The sequence below is a fragment of the Leopardus geoffroyi genome, chromosome A2 (genome assembly GCF_018350155.1).
Source record: "Leopardus geoffroyi isolate Oge1 chromosome A2, O.geoffroyi_Oge1_pat1.0, whole genome shotgun sequence".
In the NCBI taxonomy this organism is placed as follows: domain Eukaryota; kingdom Metazoa; phylum Chordata; class Mammalia; order Carnivora; family Felidae; genus Leopardus; species Leopardus geoffroyi.
The window spans coordinates 1124981-1148683 of record NC_059331.1 but is presented as its reverse complement, the minus strand read 5'-3'; the positions used below and the strand labels follow the sequence as shown (position 1 = coordinate 1148683).

The window sequence follows — 23703 nt, the reverse complement described above, 5'->3', positions numbered from 1 at the left end:
AGGGGCCGGCGAGTTGGAAGAGGGAGCTGGGCTTCGCCCCTAAACTTCCAGGACATTTCGGCACAAATGCAGAGATCAAGCCACTGCTACTGTGGAAGAAGGGTTGGGCTTTGAGGCCCAGCCGAGGCACCCCTTGAGGCTCCTGGTTGCTTGGGTGGTGATGGAGGGGAAAGGCAGCATTTGAACCCGGGACCCGTGCCTGCCTTCTCCGGTGCGCCTCCTGGGAGGGTGGTGGGCTCCCAGCATATCAGGGGTGGCAACAGTGGGTCTGAGGTCAGCCTGTTCTGGGGCCCCGGTAAGGTCACCCGTTCCCATGTAGTAGAAGAGGATGTTGGGGTCTGGGAGATATAGTGCAACCTCAGGGCTGCCCTAATTGTCCCGCCCATCCTAGGTGTCCCCTATAACCCCCCCCCCCCTCATTCCCCATTCCCGGACCCCCACAGAGAGTCCCAGTAGGGGCTCTCCAGGAAACGGGGCTAGGGCTGGGGCCATCCGAGCTATGTCCTCCTGGGGTGTCATTGAATGCAGGGCTGAGCCAGGGTCTCCCTGGACCTCAGCTAGAGGCCCACTCACCACCAGCTCCTGGAGTGCCCTCTGCGCCACCCTAGAGCGGGAAGGCCTGTCATTCCTGGCAGCTCAGCGTGTGTTGCGGCACCAGGCGGTGGCGAGGCCAGGACCCACAGCTGCTTCCACATTGCCCTAGTCCGGGGCTTCGTGGGTTTCGCGGCCCCTTTAAGGGGGGGAGGTGCTTCGGTCCAGGGGCGGGGCGACGCCGAGAGGGGTGTGGCCAGGGCGGAAACGGAAGAGGCGGCTTTCGCGCGCTCAGCGGCGGCGGCGGCGGCGGCGGCGGCGGCCGGATCCCGGAGGCGGTGGCGGCGTCGGTGGTAAGTGGCGGCGGCTCGGACCCCGGCAGCCCGCCCGGCTCCCGCGTCCTCCTGCGCGCCTCGTCTTCCCCACGCGCGGAGCGGGCGTGTCCGGAGCCAGCGGAATGGACGCCGAGCGGGGCCGCGCGCCTGTGGGACTCGGTGCTCGGGGTGCTCAGAGCGCGCAGGCTGCTGCCACCGTGGCGGGGTGACCGGCCGCCGACGGCGCGAGGGGTCCCCCCCACCCCCTTCAGGCTACTCTCGGGGCCCACCCTGCCGGTGGAGCCCAGGCCCGGCCCTCTTGCTGGGAGTCTAGTGTCATTTGTGATAAGAAGGGACGCTTACAAGCAAAACTGGACGTGAGATGTGTACTCGCTGGAGTAGTCTAGGGGCCCAGCTCTCCTCCGCCCTTCCCACCACAGGGCCTTTGCTCGGGTTGGTCTTTGTGACTGATATGCCCTCACTACGTCCCGGCTTCGTGCGGATGACTCCAGCATGGCTAATGTTTCTTGCTACAGTATTTCTTCCCCAAAGTGCATCCGTCCCCTCGTGCTCCCCCACCCCCACCCCGAGATGCTGCACTTGTCACAGAGCATGTTGTCTTTTGATCCCATCAGAATGCAAACTCCCTGAGAGTCCGGGATCCACAAATGCATCAAGTTGAAAGCAATTTGCTTAGAATTGGAACAAAAATGTTTTCAGATACACAGAGTAAAAAATTTGGAGTTCGTAACGGTGTTGGGTGAAAATTGGCATCCTTCCGACCCCTGACCTCCAAGACCTGGCTCCCCTTTCCTGGGGCAGTTTCTTATATGTTAACGCAGAAAATCTATGTTTGTACATCCAGTGTATTTATACAAAACTCTGCTCACTGTGCACGGGATCCTGTTACTCAGCATAGCTTGGAGAGCATTGTTTGTGTTCTGACGTAGAGATCTAGGTCGTTTGTTTGCATCGAAGCACCATATTGTGTTAGTCCTATAATTGGGTAGAAATTTAGGTTCTTTCTAGGCTTTTTGTAATAAGCAGCGCTAGACTGATTATCCTTGTCCAAAAGTCTTTGTACCCAAGTAGGAATGTTTTTGTAGGCTACATTTTTTAGTGCAGGAGTGCTAGGTCAAAGGGCTTTTCGTAGGTCTCTAAATGCCTGTGTGATCTCTCAACAGGGTCATACCAAAGGAGGGGCCTAGGGTCCTGCACCGCTGATGCTTGATTTTGCAGATCTGGTAGGCGTAAAATAGTATTTTTTTATTTTTATTCTTTTACATTTATTTATTTATTTATTTATTTTTTCCCAACGTTTATTTATTTTTGGGACAGAGAGAGACAGAGCATGAACGGGGGAGGGGCAGAGAGAGAGGGAGACACAGAATCGGAAACAGGCTCCAGGCTCCGAGCCGTCAGCCCAGAGCCCGACGCGGGGCTCGAACTCCCGGACCGCGAGATCGTGACCTGGCTGAAGTCGGACGCTTAACCGACTGCGCCACCCAGGCGCCCCTATTTTTATTTTTTTACATTTATTTATTTATTTTTTTTGATAGAGCAAGACAGAATGTGAGCGGGGGAGGGGCAGAGGAGAGAGGGAGACACAGGATCCGAAGCAGGTTTCAGGCCCTGAGCTGTCAGCACAGAGCCCGACCTGGGGCTGGAACCCACGGACTGTGAGATACGACCTGAGCTGAAGTCGGACACTTAACTGACACCCACCCAGGCGCCCCAAAGTAGTATTTCATCGTAGCTTTGTTTGGGTTTCCTAGAAGTATAATCAAACATCTGAATGGTTTTGTCAGATTTATTTTTATGTTATTTCTACCTCTAATATAGTCATTTCAAAACTGGAAAGTCTGTACATATAAACATGTATATATTTATTTTTAATGTTTTTAATGTTTATTTTTGAGAGAGAGAGAACGAGCAGGGGAGAGGCAGAGAGAGAGGGAGACACAGAATCTGAAGCAGGCTCCAGGCTCTGAGCTGTGAGCACAAAGCCCGACGTGGGGCTCAAACCCCCAAACCATGAGATCATGACCTGAGCCGAAGCCAGATGCTTAAACCGACTGAGCCAGCGAGGCGCCCCAACATGTATATGTTTAAAAGCCATGTGTATTTTATATTCTTCAACCATTTTTCCATTGGGTCGGTGGTGTTATTGTTTTCTAAGAGCACTTTACATATGAAGGAAATTAGCCTATTTCCTGTTTAAAGTTTTTTTTCCCCCTCAATCTGTAATTTGTTTTTGACTCGGACTGTGTTTTTTCCTTTGATTTCTAAAAAATTCATAGTCATTTGGCCAAGCATTTGAAACCATTATTAGTCATTACTAGTTTTTTTTCATTTATGGCTCCTTCATTTTGTGTCATGCTCAGAAATATTTTCTCTACTCCAAGATGATAAAACATTGGATGTATTTTTCTCGAAATGTAATGGTTTCTTTTTTAAATATAGATTTAAAATTTTGGTGTAATTTTGGAAAGTGCTTCTGGGAAGGAGTGCGGTGGGAACCAGCAACGTGCCCCCCCCCCCAAATCGTTCACCCCAAGTCCATTTCTGGCAGAGGCCACTCCCGCCCTACTGAAGTGTTGCCTTTTTAAAAACAAATTTTTTTTTTCATGTTTATTTATTTTTGACACAGAGAGAGAGAGACAGGGCATGAGTGGGGGAAGTGTTGCCTTTATCGTACGAGTGTGAGTGGTCTGTCCCCAGACTCTGTACTGTCGCAGTTCTTGGAACTCCACTGCCTTCTTTACCGAGGGTCCCAAGACCCCGCCTCCCCTCGGTAAAGTCCAGGGAGGACTCTCAACTTAGAGTCAGCAGTTGAGGACTTGGACATATCGCGCGCAATGCTCGTTCCACATGACAGTCTCATAGAAAGGACTCTGAAAGCTTCAGTGTTTGCCCCCCCACCCCCACCCCCCGGCCATGCACAGGGCACAGTGGTGACCTGGGTTGACGCAGGTGGCTGTTCTCAGTCTGATTTGAACAGCACCGGCCCTTGGGGAGTGCTCACCCTGCTTTTTTCCCCTGGTCCTGCCCATTGCTCGGAAGGGATAAACTAAGGCAGGCCTCTGTGGCCCCCGGGCCCCGCTGTCTCCTCTTTCCATGTGGAACCCTGGGAAGGCTCACCCTCAGCCCCTAGACTGGGGGTGGGGGGGTGGGGGAGCTGGGGAGGGGTTGGGCCATGCCGGAGCGGTGATGGGGGGAAGCCTGTGGTACATTCCAGGATGCGCCCCCCCTTCCTTTCTGCTTGGTATGGCCCATGGGCCAGGCTGCCTGGGAGAAGGGCCAACTTTCGGTTCTCCATTTTGTGGATTTTCCAGAACACATGTGTGCACACCCGGCGGCAGCCTTCCCCTGCTGCCCGGCAGGTCCCTTAGCGCGCACCCCGGCAGGGCGCCCCGCGGCTCACCGGCACCTTTGGTCCCCCCCCGAGACACCTGACCCGGCACACCTCAGACGCGGGCCCCTGGTCGCATGGCCTGGGCTCGCCCCGGGGCCCGGAGACCCCGGGACCCACAGCCTGCGTGGGGGGTGACAGACACAGCTGCCTCGCCGGGCGCGGGCCCCTTTCGAGGGGCGGGTCTGGGGCAGTGTGGGTGCCGCTCGCCCCGGCCGTGGAGCCCAGACCGGACTTCGTGTGGGGTCCCCAGCACCCGAGGGCCGGTCCGCCCAACCTCTCCTTGCCCCTGGCCACCCTGCTTCCCGGCGCCTTCGCAAGGGAGATGGTGGAACCCCGGCTGCTTTCTGTCTCCGCCCATCTCCGCGTGAACTGTGGGCGGGGGGCAGGATTCCGGCAGAGCACCCCCTTCCCTCCAGACAGTGGCCGGCTGCTGGAGGAGCGCTTGCCCAGCAGGGCCCGGACCGGAGACGGGGCCTCTGGTGGTGCCCCTACCGAGCACCCTGATCCGAGGCCTGGGCGCTCCTGCGGGGCGGGTTACCCGTCGGGGTGCGGGACCCACCTGGGAGCTGGGGGGGCCCTGTAGCCGGGGGTGCCAACCCAGCGTCAGGATCCCCTTCCCTTACACTCAGCACTCCTGTCTCAAGCGAACTCTGGGCCACCGGGGTGGCTGTCCCACCGTCCCCACTTACAAGGGACATGGCCCAGGAGGAGAAGTCTCGGGGATCCCAGCTGGGCTTAGGCCCTGGGCTCCCGTGGTGCTCAGTCTCTGGACACACACGTGCCCCTGCCGGACAGCGGGCTCTGTGCTGTCACACCCCAGTGCGTGGCACCAGGCAGAACACACACCAGAGCCACACGTGTGTCCATAGCGCGTGCCCGTCGGGCCTGGGTGGTCGGGGCCTGGCCGCTGTCGCTCAGGGATGCTGAGCCGGGGTACCCTCCGTGGCCACCGCCCAGCCCCGGGGTGAGAGGAGGAGAGGGCCTTAGGGAAGGGCTGTCATGTCGCTCTGCAGCCTGTCCTCCCACAGCCACGGTCTCCAGAACTTAGGAACCCACGTTTGGGCTCGTGCCTTCTTTTTTCCCATTGCAACCGATGCAACAATATGCAGACCTGCCTGGTTCCGTGTGAGTATTTGGGGGGTACCTTTTGGGGGGTACCTTTTTAGGAGTGGAACTGGTGGGTCAAGAAGTACATTTAGTTTTTTTTTTTTTTTTTTTTAATTTTTTTTTTCAACGTTTATTTATTTTTGGGACAGAGAGAGACAGAGCATGAACGGGGGAGGGGCAGAGAGAGAGGGAGACACAGAATCGGAAACAGGCTCCAGGCTCTGAGCCATCAGCCCAGAGCCCGACGCGGGGCTCGAACTCACGGGCCGCGAGATCGTGACCTGGCTGAAGTCGGACGCTTAACCGACTGTGCCACCCAGGTGCCCCAGAAGTACATTTAGTTTTGCAAGACGAAGCAGGGGGGTGTAAAAACTCCGTGGTGCCTCCATGGCAAACTCCCCATACCTCAGGACCCCGTACCGTGTTTGCTTGTAAGTTTTCATCTTTCAGCCTGGGGGGCTCAGTCGGTTGAGTGTCCGACTTCCGCTCAGGTCGTGATCTCACAGTTCGTAGGTTCAAGCCCTGTGTCTGGCTCTGTGCTGACAGCTTGGAGCCTGCAGCCTGCTTCCGATTCTGTGTCTCCCTCTCTCTCTGCCCCTCCCCTGCTTGTGCTCTGTCTCTGTTTCTCTGTCTTAAAAATAAATAAAAATTAATAATTTTTCTTAAAATAAAATTTTCATCTTGAGGGCACCTGGCTGACTCAGCCAGTGCAGCCTGCAACTTCTTGATCTCAGGGTTGTGAGTTCGAGCCCCATGTTGGGTGTAGACATTACTTAAAAAAAAAATTTTCAGGGGCACCTGGGTGGCTCAGTCGGTTGAGCGTCCGACTCCGGCTCGGGTCATGATCTTGCAGTTCGTGAGTTCGAGCCCCGCGTCTCGCTCTGGGCTGACAGCTCAGAGCCTGGAGCCTGCTTCGGATTCTGTGTCTCCCTCTCTTTGCCCCTTCCCCGCTCATGCTCTGTTTCTCAAAGATGAATAAATGTTAAAAAAAAAAAAAAATTTCAGGTGTGCCTGGGTGGCTTCGTCGGTTGAGTGTTCAACTCTTGATTTGGGCTTAGGTCAGGATCTCATGGTTCCTGAGGTTGAGCCCCGTGGATGGCTGTGCCCTGACGGCATGGAGCCTTCTTGGCATTTTCTCTCTCTGCCCCTCCCCATCTCGCTCTCTCTCTCTCTGTCTCTCTCTCTCTGAAATAAACATTTAAAAACCCTTCATCTCGGAATACTTTGGGCTCTACAGAAAAGACAGCAGTGAGTCCCATCTACGTCTCACCTGGTGCCCCTCATGTTAACATCTTGTCGGAACCAAGAAGTTCACGTGCGTTAGCGTTAACCACACTCCAAACTGTATTCCAGTTGCTTCGCTGATGTCCTATTGTGTTCCAGCATCCCTCATGCCGTTTACCCATTTTGTCTCCTGAGTCTCTTAAAATAGGACACTCCTTCATGTTTCTTGTGTTTCATGACCTTGACAGTGTTGGGGACTAGTCAGGGGTTTTGTAAGATGTCCCCTGACCTGGGCCTGTCTGAGGCTACGTGAGGGTTATGGGTTTGGGGGAAGAACGTAGAGTCGAGGTGTCCTTTTTGTCACCTCCCATGAAGAGTCCTTGATGCTCCCCGGACATCATCCTGAGTTTGACCTTGATCTTGACCACCTGGCTAAGGTGGGGTCTACCAGGCCTCCCCACAGTCAGGTTACTGCCCTCCCCTTCCCTGCTCTGTTCTTTGGAATCCAGTCCCAGAGTACAGCCTACACTTCAGTGGGAGGGACGTGTTTAGAAAAGAAATTTTCATATAGAAAACCATAAAAAAGAAAGGACACATGGCCTGTAATTGCACTGTTTAGGTACCTGCTGACATTTAAAGAGAACAAATAATACATACACACGGGTTCCCAAAAAGTTGAATTGCATAAAGTAGTATTAAAACTATTGCCGTGGGTGCCTGGGTGGCTCAGTCAGCCAAGCATCTGACTCTTGATTTCGGCTCAGGTCATGATCTCACGGTTTGTGGGTTTGAGCCCCAAGCCAGGCTCTGCGCTGACAGCACAGAACCTGCTTGGGATTGTCACCCTCTCCCTCTCTCAAAATATTTAAACATAAACAAACAAAAAAACTATTAAAAAGAAAGTCTTCACTTAAACAAACAAAAAAAAAGCTAAGGTCATTCCAGCACGTGTATACACACATTCGCACACTGGAGCTTTGATTCTGACCCTGACCTATCTGGGGCACCTTCCTCGTGGGCACACGGTCTGGGGCATCCGCAGCAGGGACGTCCCCACTGTTTGGAACTCTCCGCTCACCTGTGCCCCCAGGAGTCCCTCCCTCCCACAGCTAGTGACTGCCCCCTGCCCCTGCTTGGGTCTTGCAGCCGGGTGAGAGCCCTCCTGACTCCTTGGGAACCATCAGGGCAGGGTAGAGACCGGCCCCCAGTCACGGGTGAGGAAACTGAGGTAGCAGAAAGAAAGCACTGGCTGCCGTGGGTGTCCCAGCAGGTGTGGACTCAGGCCGCCTCTGTATTTTCCCCAAACCCTGTGCTGCCTCAGCTTTGCCCACAGGCAGGCCACTTCGCCGTTCTCCCCCAGCCTTGGTGTCCTCATCTGTGAAATGGGGATGCCACTTGTAGGGTCGTAGTGAGAACAGTGACAAAATGAGGCAGAGGTGCGCATGGGGTCAGAGTGGGGCGGGGATGGTCGAGCTGTGCGGGTGATAACTGAGCACAGGTCCCGCGGATGCTGCACGGGCTCCCACGCAGGGACTCCTGCCCACAGAGCGGCCGGCACAGCCCACAGATGAGGTCTGAGATCCCAATTACTGCCAGGAGTAACGACTTGTGGGGCCACCCTGTGGGGAACAACCAGGACGCAGCCCCGACCGCTTTGCGCACATCCTCTGCAAGAAGGTGCCTGCCTCTGCCCTGAGTGTGGCCTCGACCCACACCTGCTGGGGGGACCGCGTGCTCCAGGCCCCAGGTGGGGCTGCTGATGCCATGTTTCCCCAACCACCCCCCTCTTCCTCCACTCTGTAGGTCGGTGCCCACCTACCACCTATGCCCTGATCTGACTCCCAGCTGCCTTGCCCTAGACCTTGAGCCCCTTGAGGGCAAGATGCTGGGGGGAATGGCTCTGAGCTCAATAAACATCCCTGGAAGCAACAAATGATTCCTGGCCTCTTTCTTGTCCTGGTCGTTGCCTAAGTGCCCGGTGCAAGCTGTGGGTGGGGGAGCCTCAAGGTGCTTCTTGCCTTGTCTGAACTTGGAGGGCCCTTTCTGTAAAGACTGGGCAGCACCTAGGGGTGTGTGTGGAGGGGATGTCTAAAGCCCCTGAGGGCTGCTGAGTTGGTGGGAGACTGGGGAACCCGCCCAGGTGGTTCCCCTCCTAGACCTTTAGAGGCCCAGGGGCCCCAGGCCGGCAGGAACGAGGGCTCCCAGTGCCCACCTGGATGGTCCACGGCCTGTCAAAGGGGCTGTTCATCTCTGCGGCCTTCAGTCTGCCGTGTGTCCCTCTCCCGCCCTCCTCAGTACGGCCACGTGCAGGGTGGGGGGCGCAGGGAGGGGCCGAGGGAAGACAGTCGAGGATGGGGCCAGGGTTCCAGCCTCTGTCCACACGCGGGCAAGCAGCTCTGTTCCCAGGAGCCCACCCTGGCCATTGCAAGGCCCTCACAGCCAGCTTAGGAAGGGGCGGTGCTATCGTCACCAGGGAGGGGGCCACCTTGTCCCACTTCCGCGTGACCCCCCCCCCCCCCCCCGGACTGCTGGCTAGGCTGACCCCGGCCATCTGCGTCCTAGCTGCTGTCGAACTTCCTGGCCTGGACGTCCTCAGGGGTTCCACAGGCCCCACTTTTCCCCTCCGAGTCCCAAGGATCCCTGCCCAGCGTCGGGGAACGATGTTCCCAACCCTTGTGTAACGCCGGGCCGGAATGCTCTGCCTCGCCGAGGGGTCCCGAGCCCGGCCCTTTGCAACCCCACCCGTCTCCTCTTCCCGATGCCCCGACCCCGCTCCTCCTCCAGCGGACACCGGCCTTCCCCACCCGTGAGCGGGGCGCAGGAAGAGAGACGAATGCAGGTTCACTGGGCGGGGCACCCCACTCCTCCCTTGTCCAGCCGCGGGGCTCCGGGAAAGGCGAGAGGGATTCCCGCAGAAGGGGGCGAAGGAACGAAGGGGAGCGCGGTCCGGCAGGGCCCAGGTCTGGGGAGAGAAGAAGGGGGGGGAAGGGTCGCGCACGTGGCCGGGGGGCGGGGCTGGCCGCTTCCGCACCCCCACCCGGCCACGTGGGGAGCGAAGCCCTCCCCCATCGAGAACGGGGGCGCGCCCGGGGCCGGGGTGGAAGCGTCCGGGGAAGGGGCGGGCTCCCGCCGGCCGCGCGCCCTGGCGTGGGGTGGGCGCGCCCGCGAGGGGGCGGGGCGCGCGCCGGGGAGGGAGGGAGGGCTGAGCCGGGAGGGGGTGGGGCCGTCCGGGGAGGGAAAGGAGGGACGTGCCGGGACGGGGCGGAGCGCTCCCGGGAGGGAGGATCATACCGGGGGAGGGCGGAGCTTGCCGGCGTGGGGAGGGGGTACTCCGAGAAGGGCCCGGGGGCGCGCGCCGCGGGTTACGGAGGCGGGGTCTCTGGCTGGGGGCCCGCGTGGGGAGGGCGCGCTTGGAGAAGCAGGCGGGGGCGCGCTCCAGGGCCGGAGTGGGCGCGCCGGGGGCGGCTCCTTCGGCCCGGACCCCGCCCCCGGCGGCCGCGCGCCGCTGCCAGGGCGGTGGAGGGCGCGCCGGGCGGGGGGCGTGGCCGCGCGCCCCGAGGGGGCGTCCTCCGGGCGGGGCGGGCCGCGGCCGCCCCCGCGGGCTCCGGTGCGTCAGGGCGCGTCAGGCGGGGCGGGGCGGGCCGAGCGCGGGCGGCGGCGGCGGCGGCGCGCGCCGGCCTCCTCCTCCTCCTCCTCCTCCTCCTCCGCCTCCCGCACTCGAGCAGCCGCCGCCGGCCGGACGGGCACCGCTCCCGCCGCCTCCTTTCAGCCCGCTCGGCCCGCGCCGCGCGCCTTTGCCCGGCATGTCGGCGGCCGTGGCGTGCGTGGATTACTTCGCTGCCGACGTGCTCATGGCCATCTCCTCCGGCGCGGTGGTGCACCGCGGGCGACCGGGCCCCGAGGGCGCGGGCCCCGCCGCCGGCTTGGAGGTGCGCGCGCCGCGCCGCGAGGCCGCCCCACCCGGGCCCCCGGGCCCGCCACCGCCGCCCCCCGCCGCCTCCGGCCCGGGCCCCGCCGCCACCACCGCCGCCGCCGCCGCCGCCGCCGCCGCCGCGCCCCACCTGCTGGCCGCCAGCATCCTGGCCGACCTGCGCAGCGGGCCCGGCGCCGCCCCGGGGGGCGCCTCGCCCGCCTCCTCCTCCTCGGCCGCCTCGTCCCCGTCCTCCGGCCGCGCCCCCGGCGCCGCGCCCGCCGCCGCCAAGAGCCACCGCTGTCCCTTCCCGGGCTGCGCCAAGGCGTACTACAAGTCCTCACACCTCAAGTCGCACCTGCGGACGCACACAGGTGAGCCCCGCTCCCCTGTCCCGCGCGCGCGCGCGGTCTCCTGCACCCCTTCCCCCTCCGGGACCCCAAAACTGCGTGGCGCGTGGGGGGCGGGGAGGGGGGCGCGCCCGGGCCGCCGCCGCGCCGGCCGGGCGGGCGGGGCCTCGGTGGGTGGGGCGCGCGCAGGGGGCGTGGCGGCCACGCGGTCGGGCGGCGCGCGGTTGGCGGGCGCGACGGTGGTGGCTGCAGGCGCTCTCGGGGCGCGCGGCGCGATGGGGTCCGTGGGCGGGATCGGGGCTCCCGGACCGTCCCCTCCCCCCTCGGCTCCGTTTCTCCTTAATTTCCTGTGGCGTTTGGGTCTGGGGAGTGGATACTGTGGTTGGAGCACGTAGTTCTGAGATGGCTGTGTTTTCCTTTCCCTGTCTCAGTTTCCCTATCTGGAGAGGGAGGAGGAGCCGCGCCGCCGCCTCCGGGGTGGCATCGAGGATTCACCCCCGAGGGCAGCAGAGCGCCTGGCGCGGGAGCCGGGGCGGGGGGGGGGGGTGCCCGCGCGTTTTTTTTTTGTTTTTTTTTTTTCCTTATGAGTTTTAATACGGCGGAGGGCGGGGCTGAGAGTGAGGGTTGGGGCCAGAGTCGGGGTGGGGTGGGGAGAGGGATTTGAAAGGGGACCCTTGAGGGAGTCAGGTCCTCATCGCGTTTGGAGGCAGGCTTTGGGGGAGGGTTCAGCGACATTTGTCACCTCTCACAGCCGATCGAGGGGGGGGTGCGGCGAGGGGACGCCTGGAGGAGTCTGAGGCAGGGCCGCCGTCATCACCCTGTCACCCCCTCCCTTGTCCCCCTCTGGGTCCACCACCCTCGACGCTGAGAATGGTCTCCGGCTGGGAGTTTGGGGTGTCGGGGGGAAGGTGGGTCTTGGTGGCTGGCCTGGACTTGAGTGTGGAAGGCGGTCCTGCCCTGGCGGTGGGCGTCCGGCCACCGGCTGTGAGGATGTACTTCGATTCCAGCCCTGCCCCTCTCCAGCACGAGGCCTGTTCCGGAGCTCAGTTTTTTTATCTGTGTAAGGGGCTCACGAAAGTCTGCCTTCTGAACGTCACTGTTTCTTGGGTTGCAACACTGGCTCTGTGGACACACTCTCATTGTGGAGAGAGGGCAAGAAAGCAGGGCTGGCCATAGTGGTGTGGTGGGGACATGGTGGGGCAGCCTCAGGCCATTTGCAAGGCCTCGGATGCCGGGCGCCCTCCTCCCTGCTCTGCCCCCCTCCCTGCCTCATGCCTTGTTCAGTCCCCATCCTGTCCACAGGGACATACAGGCCCTGCTTGCTAGTGGGAGTAAGGCAGGACAGGGCAGCCAGGGCAGACTTGAGGGGGGAGGGTCTGTATTTCCTGCAGGATCCTCCTTCCTTTTCTGAGCGGTCCCTGGGTGTTACCTACACTTTGAGGCACTGAGGCGTGTGTGAGGGACACCTGGGGGGCCGTGAACACAGAGAGGCATCTTTATGTGGATCTGAGGGCAGATTCCTCTCTGGGTGGGGGGCTGGGGTCAGAGCAGAGCTCTGGCTCCTGCTAGGTGAGTTTGCCTGTCTGAACAATGGGGGTGCTGGAGCGGGAGACCAGCCAGAGAGGGACCTTGTTTCTCCCACTGTATTCCTCCGCCTGTCCTAGGTAATTGTTGCCTGGCGAGGCTCTGGCGCACTGATTTGCTTTTCCCTTCTGGGTCGGTTGAAGGGGGTGGCCAGGCCACCTCCTACAGCAGCTCCCAAGAGACCCTCCTCTAGGGTGTCCTGGAGTGCTTCAGAGCCTCCATGGGCCCCCAGGCAGTGGCGGCCGTCTCCCTAAGCCCTGGGAGAGGAGGGACTCCTTACTGGGCCCAGGACGCCAATGTTGTCATCTGTGTTTCAAACGAGAAAATTGGGCTCATCCGGGGAGTGTCCCGGGGGAGGGTGGCCTCCCTGGATGGATCCCTCGTGCCAGTGGGAACTGTAACTCTGGGTATCCTCTCCCAAAGCCCTCTTTCATAATTATGGTGTGGGGACCCAGAGAACGCAGCTCCTGGGCCAACCCTGCTATTCCTGAGATTGGAAATCCTGGACTTAGGCACCCCTGGTGTTCTGTTTCTCGAGGGTTTCACACACTTGTCTGCTTAAGACTGTGGGTTCAGTGTATCTGTGATCCCCCCCCACCCACCCCGGACCACAGAGCCCCGCGTAGCTTTTCTGGCACCTAGTTGTGGGGGGGGGGGGGAGTCACTGCCGTTATACCTGGCTTGGGGGTGGGGAAGCCATGCTTGTCCCTGGTGCCCCAAGGCTAGCTTGGTGTTGCCCATTCACAGGGGCTGGCCTGGGGACAGATGTGACGAGGAACAATAATTAGAGGTCAGCTGTCTGCCGATTGTCCCCAGAGGCCTGTCTCCCCCTGCTCTGCCTGAGGTTCACTCCTCCTCTCAGTAAAGGGAATGAACTCCAATCCCAGCCTAGCTCCATTTCACAGATGAACAGACTGGGATCAGGTGCCTGGCCAGGGTCAAGTGTGGTACCCCCACCGTCCCTGCTCCGCTTGGCTTGGGGGTGGTGAGGCTGGGAGGGCAGTGGAGTCTTTCAGAGGGCCACCCAGCTGCAGGGGCAGGGCTGTCCTGTGCTCCCCCGGGGCCTGGCCTGCAGCCCCAGCACAGAGCTCTCCTGTGTGGGGTGGGCAGGCACTTCGGAAGCTTCAGGAGAAGTTGACGCTGTTGCTATGGATACGGAGATGAGAGGAGATGGGGCGGGGGTGGGAGGAGAGGCTGGCTGGCTGCTCCCTGCTCTCCCAACCTCCAGATCCGGACTGCTCCCCTGCCCCAGAGCCCCCAGCTCTGAGCACGCGGTGAGCCCTGCACCTTCTGGGGTCTCAGGCTCCTTCCTGGCAAGACGGAGCTCAGATCTGGAAGTGGAGCTTCTAGGCCAAGGTCTGATCCCCGGGGCACAGCTGATGCCATTCTGTGTGGGGCGTCCTGGGCACCTTGGGGAGTTCTGCAACATCCCTGGCCTTGCTCACTCCATCCCAGGAATCCCAGGAACGTACCCGGTTGCGACCAATGACAGATGTCCCCTGGGGGAGTTGCAAGGTCATCCCCCAGGAGAGACCCCCTGTTTTACTCTAAAACCCTCTCTCCTTAAGTTTGAGGAAAATCAGGTAAGGGTCCAGTGTGGTGCAAGGTACTGCGGGGAGAGCCCAGTCCCTGTGCCCTTATATTCTGGAACCTTGGGAGGGGGGGACAGTGGCAGTGACGGAGGAAGAGGCTTCTCAGCTGATAGGATGGGGTCCTGTGGGGCAGGAAGGGGTGTGTCCCCAGAGAGGGGACCACACCCTGGCCTCAGGGGATGGGGGCAAGGGCCCTGGGGCATGAGTTTTGAGGATGAGGTGGAGAAGTGAGGTGGGGAGGGTCAGAGCAGGTGAAGGGTTCCATTTAATCCCAAGGGCAGGGTGGAGGGTGGGCAGGAAGGCAGGCCCGGCTTTGCAGAGGAAAATCCGTTTATGGAGCAGGGATTAGGGTCCCGGGAGAGGGGTTGAGGAGGGCTGTGGTAGGGGAGGGAGAGGGGTGGGCCAACCCACAAACCGGGGCCAAGTAAGAAGCCCCAGGACCCGGAGAGTAGGAGGTGGCTAGGGTGAACCCTAGTTTTTCTGACTGAGCAGCCCAAAGGGGGGCAGGGCAGCAGAGGTGGTATTCTTTGCTGAAGAGCCCCCCCCAGGGGAGAAGCAGATGGAGAAACTGAGGCCAGGAGGGGAAGCAGGCATCGCCCTCCCAGGGCTGAGCCGACGTAGACCCCACCCTCTCCCCCTGGCATAAGGACAGGTGGGGTTCAGGAGACTGGTGGCTTATAGGGGGCAGGGTAGGAGACTGCCAGGCCGGAGGGGGTGGGGGTGGCCTGTGAACTCCCTCCTGTAGCAGGCAGGGTGCAGAGAGCAGCTGGAGCTGACTTTAGGTGCCCGTGCTACCACTGGGGAGTGCGGGAGGGCCCCCAACATTGTGGGGGGCGATAACCACCCCCGCCCAGGCTCCCTGATAAACGTGGCCCAGATGGCCTGGGAGCGGGCAAGTGATACCAGTTCCAGGAGCCGGCCGCCAGGGGAGTGAGGGCTGGAGGGCCGGCCCTCACTGTCACCCTTGCCCAGCACTGTTCTCCCCATCACACATGCTGGGGGTGGGGGGGTGGGGGGGTGGCCGGGGGCGGTGTTACCCTCTCATCCCCAGGCACCAAGAGCCCCCATGCCAAGGATGCCCGTCTGGGTGCCAAGCGGGTGACGGCAGTGTGGGTCTTCAAGGAGGAAGGGGGGATGAGGGGCTGCGCGCGGTTGGCCCTTTAAACAAATGGTAGTGGGAGCCCCTCCCTGGGGGGGTGGGGGCAGGGCGGGGAGGAGGGGTGAACCGCATGATGAACCAACAGTTAAGCCAGCAGCCCAAGCTTGGCTGGGAGCTCTCCCAGTCGTAGACTCTCTCCACAGATGCGTTAGGTGCCCATGGCATGCCAGGCCTGTGCCCTCAGCTTTGCAGTCAGGTGAGGGGGCAGATATCACACCTAGGAGATGCCAAGCACAAGGTTATTGAAGCTAAGAAAGGGGACAGTGAAGTGCACCAGCGGGGCAAAAGGTAAACACTTTCGGCTTTGATCCTGGATCAGGGAGTAGCTCTGGGAGTTCGGAGGGCAGAGCACAGACCGGGCGGCTCAGCCCCAAGCCTATGGGCTACTGCACCAGTCCAGGCAGGAGCTGGAGTCTAGAGCCAGGGTGGGGTCTGGAGATATTGTGAAGGCGTTACTGATGGGATTTGCTGCCCGGTACCACGCAGGCCAAGGTGAGGGACAGAGAGATGGCTGGGGGATGCCTGCCTTAGTTTTCGTGGCAACAACACAGTGCTTGAAAGGGGAACCCTATGGGAGGAGCTGGGATGTGGGGTGGGGTAGGTGGGAAGCCTTGGCTTTTCGGGGGCAGGGCCCGGGGGTGGTTAAAATCACAGAACATGGGCGTTTCGGTGGCTCAGTCAGTTGAGCGTCTGACTCTTTTTTTTTTTTTTTTTTTTTAATTTTTTTTTCAACGTTTATTTATTTTTTTTGGGACAGAGAGAGACAGAGCATGAACGGGGGAGGGGCAGAGAGAGAGGGAGACACAGAATCGGAAACAGCCATCAGCCCAGAGCCCGACGCGGGGCTCGAACTCACGGACCGCGAGATCGTGACCTGGCTGAAGTCGGACGCTTAACCGACTGCGCCATCCAGGCGCCCCGAGCGTCTGACTCTTGATCTCAGCTCAGGTCGTGGTCTCACAGTTCCTGGGATGCAGCCCTGTGTCAGGTCCTGCGCTGACCACACGGAACCTGCTTGGGATTCTCTCTCGCTTTCCCTCTGCCTCCCTGTCCCCCCTCGCTTCTGCACACTCCCTTTCTCAACTAAATTAAGGAAATAATAATAATAAAATCCCAGAACGGGGCACCTGGCCGGCTCAGTAGGTGGAGCATGGAACTCTGCGTCTCGGGGTGAGATTGAGCCCCACATTGGGTGTAGCGATCACTTAAAAACCATGAAATAAAATCGCAGAATAGACAAGCCTCCCGTGGGCTGGTCTTTGTAAAGCCATAATGGCTGCTTGAAGGGGACCCCCTGCCCTGCTCTCCAGACCTCAGCATCTATTTTCCACCTTTCTGCTGTATTTCCAGAACTGCTCTCTAGGCTCTTTCTGGACTACTCAGGGGCCGTTTTCAGGTAGTCTCAGCTGCTCCCCGCCTTCTGTAGCTCTGCGAGAGTGCTCCCTCACTTGTCCTCCCCCATGCAGTCTTCCTGGTAGGTGGGCGTTTGTTCCGGTCAGCTGGCAGACACCCCTCCCTACCCCCTAGGGATGACCTCAGGAGGTCACGGTGAAGGTTAGTTGTCAGAGCCCTGGTCCTTGGCCCCTGGCCCTGCGGGGGGAGGTGGGGCACCCACCCCACGCAGGCCAAGCCGTCCTGGCTCAGGGACCACCTTTGCTCTGTCCTGTATCAGGTCTCAGGACCTCTTGGCCTCCGTTTTTCTGAGCCTGCACGGCACTGTGGTGGCCCCAACTGTCCCGAGGTCACCCCAGCCCAAGTCAAAAGGTTGTGTCCACCAGGGCCCCGCCCACCACATCTTCCTCTAGTCCCTGTTCCAGTCTGCTTTGGGGCAGCCGGTGGCCGTACCTAGGGTCCCCTGTGGCTCTGAGCTTCCTGGTTGCTCCCCACCAACCTCCTGGCTAGTGGGCTGTGGGAGGGTGACAGGGCCTGGTATCTTGCAGGCATTCGCTCGACGTTGTGGGGGCGGCGGGAAGCCTCCGCGCCCAGGTCTCCGCCACCCGCGTGTGCACGTGAGCGCCCCAGCAACTGGGTGTGGGGCGGGGCTGGCGGGCGTCCAGCCGGCGGCAAGTCGACCCCGACCCCCCCCACCCCACCCCCCGCCCTAGAGGGAGCGGGACCACGTGAGCGAGGCCGGCTGGGCTGCGGATGTCCCCGCCGCCACCGAGCTACGTGCGGCAGCTGTGTTCCCGGCGGCTGCATGTGTCCTGCCCCAGTGGGCGCTGGCACCGCTCTTGCAACCTGCTCATTGCAAAGTAGAACTGCCGGAGGAGGGGAGGCTGGGAGGCGGGTACTAGTCCCGCCGCCCGAAATGGGGAAGTGAGCCAACTGCGGGGCGCGCCAGCAGCGGGATGCCCGCCCCCCCCCCCCCCCCCCCCCCGCCGCCCCGCCTGCGCCCTGCAAGATGGCGACAGGACTGCACGCCCCTCGGAAGGGGCGCCGCTCCCCCTGGCACCAGGTCTGGTCTAAAGCCAGCAGCCCCGCCTCCAAAACCGGACTCCCCTCCCCCAGACTGCAGCCCCGGGGAACTGTCAGATCCAAGCCTTCCGCCATCCAGGTGGGGTAGGGGTCCCTTCCGGGCTGTTTTGAGCTCCGTGGTTCCGTAGACGATGCCCTTGCTGAGACCCCTCCCCCTGCCCTCTGGATTGTTCCAGGGAAGGGTGCAGCCCCAGAGATTTAGGGTCTGCGAGGTCTTGGGCAGAGTTGTGTAACCTCCCCTCCCCCCCAGGGGTGGGTGACAACCTCACCTGGGTTCACAGCCTCCTGGGGCATGCCCTGCCCCAGGCGTGAGCCTGAGCCACAGGCAACCCACAAGAAATCTTGGGGGGACCGCTGGACTCCACCTCCTCCTTTGGTGCTGGTGGTAGCCAGGAAGAAGGGGTGGGGGAGGGGAGGTTTTGGTCCCGCTCTTTCCTGGGCCCTGGGAGATGGCAGGAGCCCCTCTGCCTCTTCTGACCCCTACTCCCCTCCCCCACCCCTCCCCAGCGGTTCTCCCCGGGACAGTCCCTTAGCTTTCAGAGCAGACATGTTCCTGGCCTACCCTGTTCCCCCCACGGCCACAGGTCTGTCCCGTGGGCCCTCCTGCTGGCTCCTGGTTACCTCCACCATCGGTCCTGTTTGGGGAGCCTTTCTCTGATCCTAGACCGTGTACCTTCTTCTGGGTGTGTTCCCTGAGACAAGGTCAGCCTGGATCACTGCAGGGCCAGCATGTAACCCAGGATGTGACCACCCTGGCCGCTCTGTGGCCTCCCCCAAATTCCAGCGCTCTACCTTCCTATGTGGGGCTCCATCCAGTGCCACGAAGGGTATAGCACAGGGGTGCGGGCATCACGGGTCGGTGTCCACATTCTGTCCACACCCCCACCACACACACACTCCAGAACTCGTGGACAGAGCAACGCCTGGGGAGGCCAGGGTTCCAGGTGCCGGGCGCGGGGCGCAAGGGTGCAAGCTCCAGGGTGCTTACCACCCCTTGGCCTGGGGCGTGGCGGGGTCCCCGGTGGACCCTGCGTAGAGGTGGGGCCCTCGGCGCTCCCGGGCCGGCCGGCCGGGGAGATGCTGACAATACTCGCTGGGGGTTGGGCTGAAGCGTTCTGGGGCTGAGACCCCAGACGCGAGGGGTGGGTGGGGACAGGCGCTCGGGGCTGGCAGCGCGGTTCGGTTCACGGCAGGATGGGCGAGGCCAGCCGGGGAGGTGGGAGGGGTCTGCAGAGGAAGTTGCAGGGTGGCGGCCCGCCCCTCCCCTCACGGTCTGGTCTGTTCCGCGGGGGCGGGGGCGGGGTGAGGCCAGGGGCCGTGGCCTCCAGGCCCTCCCCTTCCCGGCGGCCGTCTGTGCCTGGGCCTCGTGCCCTTCTCCCTCTGCCCCTGTGTGGGGCTGCAGGTGGCCCTAGAGGCCCTTCACGTGTTCTCCATCCCTAGAGGGGCCACAAGGGTCAGTGGGTCGTTGGGCCACGGGAATCCGCCCAGGCACCCCCACACCGACTTTGCGTCCGGGGTGGTCATTTTCAAAAGGAGGGGGCCAACGGGTTGTGAACACCTGAGAGCCTCCGGTAAGCTCCAAAGGAGAGCGGAGGTGGAGGTGGGGACGGCGGGATCCATTTGCATCGGGAGAAGCCCGTGCAAAACCCCGCGTGCGTTCCGAGCAGGCGCGCACGTGTGTGTGGCTCGTGCACCGCGAGACCCAGTCACGGATGTCACGGAGGCGGTGCGGTGGTGCCGCGGGGGCGGGCCTGGAAGGGCTCGGGCTCCGCACGGTCTTCTTTTAACGCACGGAAACTGCTCTTGGAATTACTACGAGTTCATAGGAAAGAAAGGGCAGGAATACTAATTAGGGGTTCTTGAAGTGAGTGGGGCTTTCCTCTGCACATTTCCACGTGTTGAATTCACGCCCGGAGTTCAGCCTCTAGAACGGGGGGGGGGGGGGACGAGTTGCCCCGCCCCCTTCCCCCCCCCCCCCCCCACTGACCACGCTGTCTGCCCTCTGCCTCCTCTGCCCAGGTGAACGCCCCTTTGCCTGTGACTGGCCTGGCTGCGACAAGAAGTTCGCGCGCTCCGACGAGCTGGCGCGCCACCACCGGACGCACACCGGCGAGAAGCGCTTTCCCTGCCCCCTCTGCTCCAAGCGCTTCACCCGGAGCGACCACCTGACCAAGCACGCGCGTCGCCACCCCGGCTTCCGCCCGGAACTGCTCCGGCGCCCGGGCGCCCGCAGCACCTCGCCCAGCGACTCGCTGCCCTGCAGTCTGGCGGGCAGCCCCGCGCCCAGCCCCGCGCCCAGCCCGGCCCCCTCTGGCCTGTAAGGGCCCTAGTCCAGCCCACCCTGCCGCACCCCTGCTGGGCCTGGGCCTGGAGCACCAGCAAAACGCCTGCTGTCCACAGCCCGGGGCGGGCCACGGACCGACAGCCGGTGTCCCCGACACTGGGGGGGGGGGGGTGGGGTGGCCCTTGGGAGGGGTGGCTGGGGCCCCGTGTGTGTAAATAGCCATGTCGGATAACTCTCTTCCTATGTGTTAAACAGGAACCCCAGGTGGGCAGCCGGCCGGCGCCCCCCTCCCCCCATCGCCACCTCCCTGCTTCGGAGAGGGTGGGTCTGGGGGGAGCGGCCCAGGAAAGGGGCACGTAACCAGTGCTCAGACTTGGCCCCCCAGCCCTCCTCTCCAGGTTGGGATGATGTGTGCAAAGAGCCATAGATGAACCGGGGGTTCCCGCGGCCCCACCCCCACCCCGCCCGGGGCCCCCCACCCCACTGAAAGCCATTGGAGACGTTCAGGGAATTGGGGTGCGGCTCCAGCCGCCCCCATCCGGGTATTCAATCTCAGGTGTCCACAGATCCTGCCCTGCCACCCAGCTCCCCAGCAGTGGGGGCAGGGTGGGGAGGGGGGAGGCCGGGAGGGGGGAGGCAGTAGGGTCCAGGTTTTGCTCCTAAAACTGGGGTAGGGAGGGGGAGAAAGGGGTTCTTCCAAAGAGCATTTTGACTCCCGTTTGGGGAAGGTGGATAACACGGGCTGGGGCAGATGCCTGCTTATTTATTTTCCTCTGTCTCTGCTGGTAGGAAGGAGGGGGGCAGTGAGCGGCCCCCCTCTGGGTGGGTGTGTGAGTGTGTGAGTGAGGACTGCTCCCTTCGGGGTAGAGTCCCCAGCATTGGCCTTCCATAGCATCACATGACAATCAATCCCTCCTGTTTGGGACCATGACAGTCATTGAGCATCGGGCAGCCCTTCCCTGCAGGTGCCCCTGGACCAGAGGTTGAGGTCCTGCTTTGCAAGGGCAGGAAGCATGAGGGCTGACCCCTGAACCCCATGGGATAGCTCGCTTTTTTGGACCGGATAGAATATTTTTTCAGGCGCCAATCCCTTTCTTGATCTGGGCCCCATGGGTGGTCCATTGTCCTCAGGGGGTGTGGGTGTTGGGGGGAAGGTCTGTATGATCCCTACTTATGGTAGGGAGGGGTAAGCACCATGACCCCTCCTGGTGTCTTCCCACTGTGGCTTCGGTTGGATTTCATTTTGGGTAGGGACTGAGGGCCGTGCCCTAGAATGGGACAGACCCAGGGTCCCTGTCCCAAGACCCTGAAAGGACCTATCGCCCACTGTTGGCTGCAGGAGGTTTTTGGCACCCACGTGTGTTCCAGAACCCTTCTGTCTCCCCACTGGGGGCTGGGGATCTGGATGGCGGTGTGGACTGGACCTGCCTTGGCAGGATCAGGGGGTGGGTGCCTGGGGTCCTGGGGAGGAGGCCAGGGAAGCCCTTTGGAGCTGGGCTGGGAAGGGTCTTCTGGCCCAGTCTCTGGGCAGATCTTGGCAGGGCTGGCCCATTCGTGCCCTTAAACCCTCCCTGCCAGCAGTGTTGGTGAGATGCCTTAGTCTGTGGGGGCAGGCTGGGGTCCCATTTTCCTTTATGTCTTTATGGACGTCCTCCTGATTGTCCCATCCCTGGCTGGTGCCTGTCCACAGGACGTGAAGTGTGGGTCTGAGGGCCCAGGAGGCCGAGGACTCGTCCCTGGCCCCTCTCCCGTGTCCAGGGGTCTGGCCAGACCTGTGCCCCACCTCCCCCAAGGAGCTGGAGGTCACCGGGACCTGGTTCCAGCCACTTCGCTGTGGCATCTCAAGGGGAGGGCCCCAAGGGACTCGTGCTGTCAGGTGGCGGGCCCCCCCCCCCCCCACCTTACCCTGCCCTGCCTGGCCTTTTCCTTGTATTTAATTAAACAAGCCCTTTTTTAAACCCGACTCTGGTGACTGTGGTTTTTCTCACCTCTGGCCTTCAAGCGGAGAACTCTCTGAGTCTCTGTGTCCCACGCAACAGGGTAGCCCCCAGGTCACCAGCGTCCCGCTGCAGAAAGTGAGGCAGTGGGGCCCTGAATCTCGGGACCTGGTGGGGGCATGGGATGACGCCCCCTCAGCCCTAAGGCCTGGGGAGGGGGCTGCAGGAAGCAGAGCGCGCTGCCGTCCCGTGTCACCCACGCCTCTCGCAGCTGCGCCCCCCTCCTTCCCGCTCGGTTACCCGGCAACCGAGGCGCGGTGACACGGCGCCCGGGGGCGTCCCGCGCCCGCCCCCTTCCGGCACCGGGAGCCGGGCGGCAGGGGAGCCTGCGCCGCTGGGGCTGCTCGTGGGCGTGACAGGGCTCCTCCCCAGAGGGTCCCCCGCCCCCGCTGTCTGTGCCCCGCCTGGCCCCTGTGCCCAGGGGGCTGCCCACGTTCTGCACGCCGGCCGTGTGCCAGCTCCCGACTGGAGGCGGGGGGGGCCCCTTGGTGAGGGCTTGGCGTCCCCGGGAGCACCGAGAAGCCGATGAGGGTCTCGGACCCCTTCCTAGGAGATAGACACCCAGATTCCAGCGGTCTCCCGAGCCCCGAGGGCGGGTGTGGCTTGGGCGGGGAGCCAGACCCTCCCCGGGGCCTCCCCGGAGTCCGTCCCCGGGGAAGGCGGAGGCTGCGCCCTCTGGCGGCCGCCCCTGTCATTGCACCGCCGGCTCCCGCCGCGCCCTCCTCGGGGTCCGGGGTCCGGCCCTGGCGGCCGCGCAGGTGGCCCTCAACCTGGGCGCGGGGCCCTCGCCCTTTCTCGAGGTCGGCCTCCCTGTTGCATCCCCCTGGCTCCTGCTTCACTTTGTCCCCCTTTCTACTGGCTTCTGCCCCGCAGGCCCGCCGACGTTGCTCCTTGGACCCCTGTCCCACTGTCCCTCTCCAGCTCTTCTGGCCTTTCTGCCCCTTTGGGCAGAGTTCCTGGAATTCGGGGAACGCAGCCCCTGCCTCCAGTGTCTCTTGGACACCATCCCACGTGCTCTGAACAGCTCGAAGATGTCCCCCTCCTGCCTTCTCGACACTCCCTGGTCATGCGGCCTCGGGGACCCCTGACCCTCCCCGATGCCCCCCCCCCCCCCCTCCCAGGCTAATGTTCCCCTCTGGCTGTGCTTTTTGTGCGCTCACCTCCCCTGTGTGCAGACGATACTCCCTGGTCCGACACCGGGACCTCACCCTCAACTCCAGACCCTGAAGGTGCCAACTCTCACCCCCAGGCCGCCCAGTCCCATCCCCCCCTCGGGCACTGGTACCCCCATGTTTCCTGGTGCGGAGGCCCGAATCCTTGACCTTGACTCAGTCTGACTACCACACCCATTTCCATCAGGAAATCTCCCCGGAGTTTTCAGAGCACATCCGAAATCTGCCCACTTGTACCCGGTCCTGGCGTCCACCCAGTCCTCCACCTCGTCTCCTCATCTCAGGCCGTCTCCCCCACCCTGGTCCCCGGGGTCGCGCGGTCCCACCGTCGCCCCGCCCCCGTCCGCCCTGCCCTCAGCGGCCACCAGAGGACGGTCGTGAGCACCCGAGTCAGGCCCCGCCCCCTAATGCCTACAGCCCTGGGAGGCTCCCACCTCCCTCCGTGTGAAAGCCTAAGTCCTCACGGAAGTCCCCAAGGCCCTGTGCGACCTGCCCCCATCCCCCGCATCCCTTCCATTCCCCCGTGTTTCCCGCTTGCCCACTCTGCTCCAGCCACGCGGACCTCCCCTCGGTTCCTCCAACACGCAGG

At 62.2% G+C, this 23703-nt stretch overlaps 1 protein-coding gene and 1 long non-coding RNA gene across 4 annotated transcripts; both read left to right on the top strand.

Annotated features, from left to right (window-relative positions):
• Window positions 1-813: 813 nt before the first annotated feature.
• Window positions 814-8520, top strand: LOC123605033. Of its 3 annotated transcripts, none has more exons than XR_006715556.1 (2): window positions 814-884; window positions 8138-8520. It is a non-coding gene; the product is annotated as an uncharacterized LOC123605033 (long non-coding RNA). The 3 variants fall into 3 exon arrangements; XR_006715555.1 differs by lacking the exon at window positions 814-884 and adding an exon at window positions 891-2089; XR_006715554.1 differs by lacking the exon at window positions 814-884 and adding an exon at window positions 891-2089 and having other exon boundaries at window positions 8122-8520.
• A 1684-nt stretch (window positions 8521-10204) lies between these two features.
• On the top strand, window positions 10205-21908 carry KLF16 (Kruppel like factor 16). Its single transcript, XM_045491299.1, has 2 exons — window positions 10205-10875; window positions 19681-21908. The coding sequence occupies exons 1-2, from the start codon at window positions 10395-10397 to the stop codon at window positions 19980-19982; spliced, it is 783 nt and encodes a 260-aa protein (XP_045347255.1). The 5' UTR covers window positions 10205-10394; the 3' UTR covers window positions 19983-21908.
• Window positions 21909-23703: the final 1795 nt, after the last annotated feature.